The following is a 7,024-nucleotide window of genomic DNA, read 5'->3' on the forward strand; positions in this document are numbered from 1 at the left end:
CTCCTTAACATCTGTTTGTAACGACAGTACAAGAGCAACTGTTACTATATCACTTTATTTATTTACGATATTTCTAATAATATTTTTAGTAGCCATGGTGTCTTGTGTCAGTCCTCATACTTCAGCTGCTATACAGCTTAATGCGCTTAAGCATTTTGTTTCTTTGTTTGTTTGCTATCTGAGTCGAAAAAGAAAAAAGAAAGAAAATTCCTTGTTTAATTCAATTACATTTTTACTTGGAGAGCCTTCTTAAGCGGTGGCCTGGCCCAGGGCTGGTTTGGGGAATAAGCTGCAGTGATTGTGTGGAAGCTTTTAAACCAATTTGCCAAGTGGCAACCCTAATTAACCCTTACAAGATGCCACCACAAGATGTCCCCAAGTCTCAGCACAACTAAATTGGCTCAGTTTGTACTGCTGCTACAATAATGCCGCCACCTAGTGGTCATATTTATCTAGATATCTATAGCAGATCTTCACCGATGTCACACAGGTTCGATGTGGTTCAGTATGACGTAATATAATCAGTAAACATAAACAAAAGTACATCATGCTGTTATATTGTAAAGGTTGCCTTCACTTGATACAGTTTATTATTTTCCCTCCACCTTAGCCAAATGCCCCAATGTGAATAAATATAGACTCTCCTTAGTATCTGACAAAATCATTTTTATTTAAATGATTGTGATTACATAGTCCAGCAAACTAGTTTTACATTTTTTAGATATCAAATTTGCATTCATATGTATTTACAAATTGATTATTAATTATTAATTGATCATTTTGCAATACAAAATAAGCAAGCCCTAATCATACGTCATGCCCTTTCCGAATTAATCACATATGGTGTAAAGGGAAATTTGTGTATGTTAGATTTTCCACCAAAGTATTACATTTAAATTATGATCTTATCTGGCAACCCATTCACGCCTTCAGGTGACAGATAATGTAAAGTATATGTAAAGTTCATGGTCTAGAAAATGTACTAATTTGCAATTGGAATGTTTTACTCAATCAGGTCCAAACAACAATCCCAAGTATCATGCTAACGCAGCAGGTATCTCTACAGTGCTAGTTTGATCCTGAGCTGAGATGACTGTCTTTGTGGAGTGTCTGTGCATGTTCTCTCCATGTTTGTGTTTCCTCCTGGTTCTCGGGTTTCCTCCCAACTCTTAAAAACATGCCAAGAGGAGGATTGACTGCTCTAAATTGCCTATGTGTGTCTGCAGTGGTCTGGTGTCCCATCCAGGGTGTATTCGTTCATCATATTCAATGTAACCCTGACCAGGAGAAAGCATTTACTTAAAACAATGAACAAATGAATGATTTTTTTCTCAACATAATGTTTCTTCTAATGTTTTTGAATATTTTTACTCTTTGTTCGCTTGCAGAATTCTGATTACTGAACCTGGCCCAGGTCTAAACCCTGCATAGACTGGCTCAGTGAATGATGTGTGGACTTTATGAAGGAGGATCATTTGGTCAGAGACACTATAGAAGGACAGTGTTCCTGCACTGTGGTCCAAATATACACCGACGATTGTCGAGTCAGCCTGACGAACACGCATCGCGATTTTGTTGTGTCTAACAGAACACCTCATCTGATTGACAGTCAATCTCCATGACAGAGTATTATACCCAAACCTACACTCCTCACTGAGTCCTTTACGCATGATGCCTTTATATGACATTGCTATGGACCAATCATTTCCACTGCAATCAACTTCCCAGTAACAACGGCCATAAAGACCCTCTTTACATAAGACGTACGGAAAGCCCTCAAATCTTTCAGGATGATCGGGATACGGAGGAGCTTCAAGAACCCGGTTCACTTTTTTGTCCCCTTGTGATAGATGAAGGTTTTTGTGCACGGTGTTTGGATCCAGGTGAAGATCACAAAAATCTGATTCAGAAATTCAAAAACAAAAGTGTACATATTTAATCATAGTCTTGTTTATGCTCTAAAAGGTGATAGCATTTACATTGCCGTTATTATTTCATTGCTTTTGACTCACAGCGCAAAAAATCCTGCCTGGTTTTGGGTTCTGCAGGTTCCAAAGCATGGATGTTCATAACTGAAAAAACAAAACAAAAACATAAAACCAACAATAACAACATAAGAACGTTGTTAAACCATTCACCTACATCTACAGTATACTATATTGCCAAAAGTTTGGGACATCTGACCCACCCTTTGCAGCTGCAACTCTTCTGGGAAGGCTTTCCACAAGGTTTAGGAGTGTGTTTATGGGAATTTTTGACCATTCTTCATTTGTGAGGTCAGGCACTGATGCTGGACTAGAAGGTCTGGCTCTCAATCTCTACTGTAATTCATCCCAAAGGTGTTCTATCGGGTTGAGGTCAGGACTCTGTGCAGGCCAGTCAAGTTCCTCCACACCAAACTCACTCATCCATGTATTTCTAGACCTTGCTTTGTGCACTGGTGTGCAGTCATGTTGGAACAGTAAGGGGTCATCCCCAAACTGTTCCAACAAAGTTCAGAGCAGAAAATTGTCCAAAATGTCTTCGTATGCTGAAGCATTAAGAGTTCCTTTCACTGGAACTAAGGGGCCGAGCCCAACCCACCTGAATTCAATGATTTGGAGGGGTGTCTCAAAACTTTTGGCAATATAGTGTATGCTTGATGTTGTTGATGTTTTGGTGTATTTATCAAGAATGATCCTTTGTGCATTGTTATCAATCTAATTAGATTGACACATTGCTAATATCTAATATTTACTGATATTTTGGCTCTCGAAATACTACAAACCTTCTCGTGCTATTCTTGCTACTTCTTGTTGACAGACATCCTCTAGGTGTTCCTTGAGCACAGCCATGGAAATGTTTTTCGAAGACTCATCAAGCTGGCATGTTGTGGAAGGCAGGGCTTTAAATCTAGGCAAGGCACTGACAGAGTTGCATTTCTGTAGAATAAACTGATGGTATGTATAGAGCCAAAAAAAAATGGACAAGAATCTGGTTGTGTAGCTAAACAGTGTAAAATGTTACCTTGATAAAATGGATGTGATCGTTAGAAGCTAAAAGCTGTTCTATTTCAGCCATTCTTGCCCTCAGTTCTTCGAGTTCACGATCCAGACGCTGACGAAGGTCTTCAGCTCGATTCAGTTCAGCCTGTTTTTGAGCTCTGATCAGCTCTTTCACCTCTGAACATCTTGTCCTCATGGAGTCGATCAGCTCGGTGAAAATCCTCTCACTGTCCTCCTCTGCTGCCTGACCAAAACACTGAAAAGACAGAATGGAGTCACAGCGGTAAAGGTTTCATCATCTTTGTCCCAGTCTCCAGAGCATAGGGTCCTTCTGGTACATAAAGAATGAACAGGATCTGATGTAGTGCAGATCCCTCTTAGAATTAATATCAATTAAATGAAATTTTCTATCTATCTATCTATCTATCTATCTATCTATCTATCTATCTATCTATCTATCTATCTATCTATCTATCTATCTATCTATCTATCTATCTATCTATCTATCTATCTGTCTGTCTGTCTGTCTGTCTGCCTGCTTGGCTGCCTGCCTATCTATCTATCTATCTATCTATCTATCTATCTATCTATCTATCTATCTATCTATCTATCTATCTATCTATCTATCTGTCTGCCTGCCTGTCTGCCTATCTATCTATCTATCTATCTATCTATCTATCTATCTATCTATCTATCTGTCTGTCTGTCTGTCTGTCTGTCTGTCTGTCTGTCTGCCGGCCAGTCTGTCTATCTATCTATCTATCTATCTATCTATCTATCTGTCTGTCTGTCTGTCTGTCTGTCTGTCTGTCTGTCTGCCGGCCAGTCTGTCTATCTATCTATCTATCTATCTATCTATCTATCTATCTATCTATCTATCTATCTGTCTGTCTGTCTGTCTGTCTGTCTGTCTGTCAAAACAGAAATCAGCAGTGGTAGCAGTCAGAAACATCAGTCAGTTCTCACCATAATAGACTTCTTAACTCTGTTTATCTCCACTAGTCCTTCTTGTCTTTGAGCAATCATCTGTTGGCACTTTATCTTTGTCCTTTCCAAGGAATCCTGGAAAAGTCAGTCCACATTCACTTACATGAAGCATCAAGGGTACTAACAATGAAGTATCTTTAGGCATCTATTTGGGTGGGAGGGACTGCAATACTATATCTCTCCCCTGTCAATCCAACCTAATTAATCATGGGTGTTTATGACCTTATGTATGCAAATATGTGAAAATAAAGTTTGTCTAAGGTGCCATATGTTACTGAAGAGCTTGATGGTGGGTGGTAGTTGGCCCGGGCAGGTAGGAATGTGGGTGGTGGATGGGGGAGGGCTTTTGTAGGGGGTCAGGAAGTGGGGTTGGGTGTTGTCAGGAGTTAGAGTTCTTTAAAGCTGTGGAAGATGTACACTACACACTGCTATACATCCCAGTTTCCATATCGAGGTACAAAAAGTATGCGGATGATGTTACTACACCAAAGACAAAAAAGTGGTACAGAAAGAGACCAGGACACAGGTTCAAACACCGTTCATGTTCAGCTATACATCGATATCATGTGAGTCCTGAAACCTTAAATGTGTAGTGTTTGGGACGTGTAACGCTTGGGATGTCAGAGACTGAAAACCTAGTATACAATAAGTTGGACAGTTTATATGTGATATCAAGTCAATTTACCTGATTTTTGATCCTCACAGATTCCACAGACAACGTGTTGTGCTTATTATGACTCTCCACCATGCAAAGGTAACAGATACACTGTTGGTCGTCACAACAGTAAATATCCAGCAGCTTGCCATGATGAAAGCAGATGTTCTTCTTCATCTGAGCAGATGCTGGGACTAGTTTGTGCTTCGCAAATGCAGGAGATTCGTAGTGAGGCTGGAGGTGAAGCTCACAGTAGGAGGCTAAACACTGCAAACAGAACTTGTCGGCTTTATTTTTGGTTCCGATGCAGAAGTCGCATTCCATCTTTACACACCTCAAGTTGATTTGATTAGAAGTGCTGGCCTGATCTGAAGCGTTCTTCATTTTCTCAATCACTTCAGCTAAAAGTGTGTTCTTCTTCAGGGCAGGCCTTGGAGAAAACGTCTCACGGCACTGAGGACAGCTGTGGACAGCGTTCTGATCCAACGCAGACCAGAAGTTATTAACACACCTCATGCAGTAACTGTGTCCACAAGGAATAGTCACTGGTTCCTTCAGGATGTCCAGACACACAGAGCAGCTGAACTGATCTTCAGAGTAAGATTTTTCAGCTCCAGCCATTTTACTATTAAGCTAAAGCCTGATGAATATGATAAGGTATCTAGGGAAGACACAGAGAAATGAAAAGAAAGAATAAAACTGAAAGAAACAGAAGCACTATTTCAAGCTATTTGTAGATATTTGTGTTTTGTGCAATTTCGAACCTTCTCAAAGTATTAAGTTATTCTATTGTCTTCTATTGGTTCTCAAAGTGAGGTCTAGTATCTGTGATGCATAGCCAGGTGGCAAAAGTTTTTATTTTACATATTTTTTTTTAATAAATGGAAATTACATCACATTAAATGACATAAAATTAAATTCTTGAGTTATGTTTTCCACCCAGTTTAGCTCTGCCAGTTTCCACCCATTATCCGACCTTTCCTGGTCATATGACTACCTTAGAGAGGACATTTTGTGCACTTTGTGTAAAAAGTCAGTATATCTACATCAGTTTCAATACTATCAATATACGATAGTATTGATATATTGATATATGATCAGTATCAATATATATACATCACTATAAATGGCAAATGCAAGGCTTAACTGAGGTTTTTGTTATTTTGAGCCAAACTCAAAGATTTAAGGAACACCTGATGATTCTTCATCTTAAGAACTGAAGAAGCTGCTCAGATGAGTAGTGAAATGTTTCAGTCTAACCAGAAGGGAGTGCAGTTGACGTGACTCCACCTTCAGTTAAGTGCACATGGATGACTGAGAATCCTCACAGACTTAAAGCAGAAGTTCACTTCCAGAACGAAACTCTACAAATCATTTACCACAAAGTTTTCCTCAGAAAACATCATTTCTTTACGACTGAAGAAAGAAGGACATGAACATGTTGGATGACAAGGGGGTGGGGAAATTATTTGGGATTTTAAGATTTTTGTTCTGTTCTTTAAGGTTAGATTTTTAAGATCTGTCAGAAGGTAGAACAGAAACTGTCTAATGCGAGATGGAGCTGTTATTTACACATATATAAAAATGAATCATCCTTATTATTCCATATTACAGCTATAATTAGTCATATTTATGATTACTAGCCATACAAGTCTTACCTTCTGGAGGCACAATGAAAGGGAGAAAATGGAAGCAGGATTAGGTTTCGTTTCCCCTTCATCTGCACCCGAGCTGTATTTGTGTTACACAGCTGGGTGTGTTTCTGGCTGTGTGCCACCTGGTGGTGAAGAGGAAAACATAACTACATACCATTTTGATACCATAACCCTGTATAAAGGGCTTAAAATTCTCACAAAAATTCTCCCCCTAACCTTAGAAATTCCTTGATGGAATTATTATCTCAGTAATTAACATGAACTTGTATGTTTTAAGTGAAGCACATGGATTACATGAATTATAGTGTCATTTTTATTATTACTTGGAAATTGGCTGTCCCACAACCAGATTCAACATTAAGTGTTACGTTATTTTTACGTCCTCATGTGTGCTTCGCTTTACGCCAGGTGTTTTATATCCATGTCGTACAACTTTAGTCACACAACTCTAGACAACATTGTTGTGTGTGAAAATCACAGGTCAGGAGTTATAGAAATACTCAAACCAGTCTATCTGACACCAACAATCACGCCATGATTAAAATCACTGATATCCCCCTCATTCTGATAATTAATATGCGTAGTGCAGCCGTCACATGATTGGCTGATGAGGTAGCCGAATGAATGAGTACACTATATTGCCAAAAGTTTTGGGACACCCCTCCAAATCATTGAATCCAGGTGTTGTTTTTCAGGGGTTGGGCTCGGCCGCTTAGTTCCAGTGAAAGGAACTCTTAATGCTT

The 7,024-nt window shown here is 39.2% G+C and overlaps 1 protein-coding gene across 4 annotated transcripts; it reads right to left on the reverse strand.

Annotated features, from left to right (window-relative positions):
• Nucleotides 1-661: 661 nt before the first annotated feature.
• LOC131367777 (tripartite motif-containing protein 16-like) lies at nt 662-6,374 on the reverse strand. Of its 4 annotated transcripts, none has more exons than XM_058413271.1 (7): nt 6,285-6,374; nt 4,657-5,287; nt 3,951-4,046; nt 3,007-3,240; nt 2,768-2,921; nt 2,013-2,072; nt 663-1,900 (listed from the first exon to the last, which is right to left on the reverse strand). In XM_058413271.1, the coding sequence occupies exons 2-7, from the start codon at nt 5,245-5,247 to the stop codon at nt 1,368-1,370; spliced, it is 1,668 nt and encodes a 555-aa protein (XP_058269254.1). In that variant the 5' UTR covers nt 5,248-5,287; nt 6,285-6,374; the 3' UTR covers nt 663-1,367. The 4 variants fall into 4 exon arrangements, with proteins under 4 accessions (XP_058269255.1, XP_058269254.1, XP_058269252.1 ...); XM_058413269.1 differs by having other exon boundaries at nt 2,768-2,933; XM_058413270.1 differs by having other exon boundaries at nt 2,768-2,933; nt 4,657-5,266; nt 6,285-6,315.
• Nucleotides 6,375-7,024: the final 650 nt, after the last annotated feature.

Source organism: Hemibagrus wyckioides, linkage group LG17 (assembly GCF_019097595.1).
Source record: "Hemibagrus wyckioides isolate EC202008001 linkage group LG17, SWU_Hwy_1.0, whole genome shotgun sequence".
NCBI classification, from domain to species: Eukaryota; Metazoa; Chordata; class Actinopteri; order Siluriformes; family Bagridae; genus Hemibagrus; species Hemibagrus wyckioides.

Bases quoted from the DNA above. Each gene is read 5' to 3' on its own strand.
- LOC131367777 (XM_058413269.1), bottom strand. From the start codon at position 5,247: ATGGCTGGAGCTGAAAAATCTTACTCTGAAGATCAGTTCAGCTGCTCT. The intron at 4,047-4,656 runs GTAAATTGACTT...TGACTTTTCCAG, and splicing joins CTGTGAGGATCAAAAATCAG to GATTCCTTGGAAAGGACAAA. The intron at 2,073-2,767 runs GTTTGTAGTATT...TTGTTTTTTCAG, and splicing joins AGCAAGAATAGCACGAGAAG to TTATGAACATCCATGCTTTG.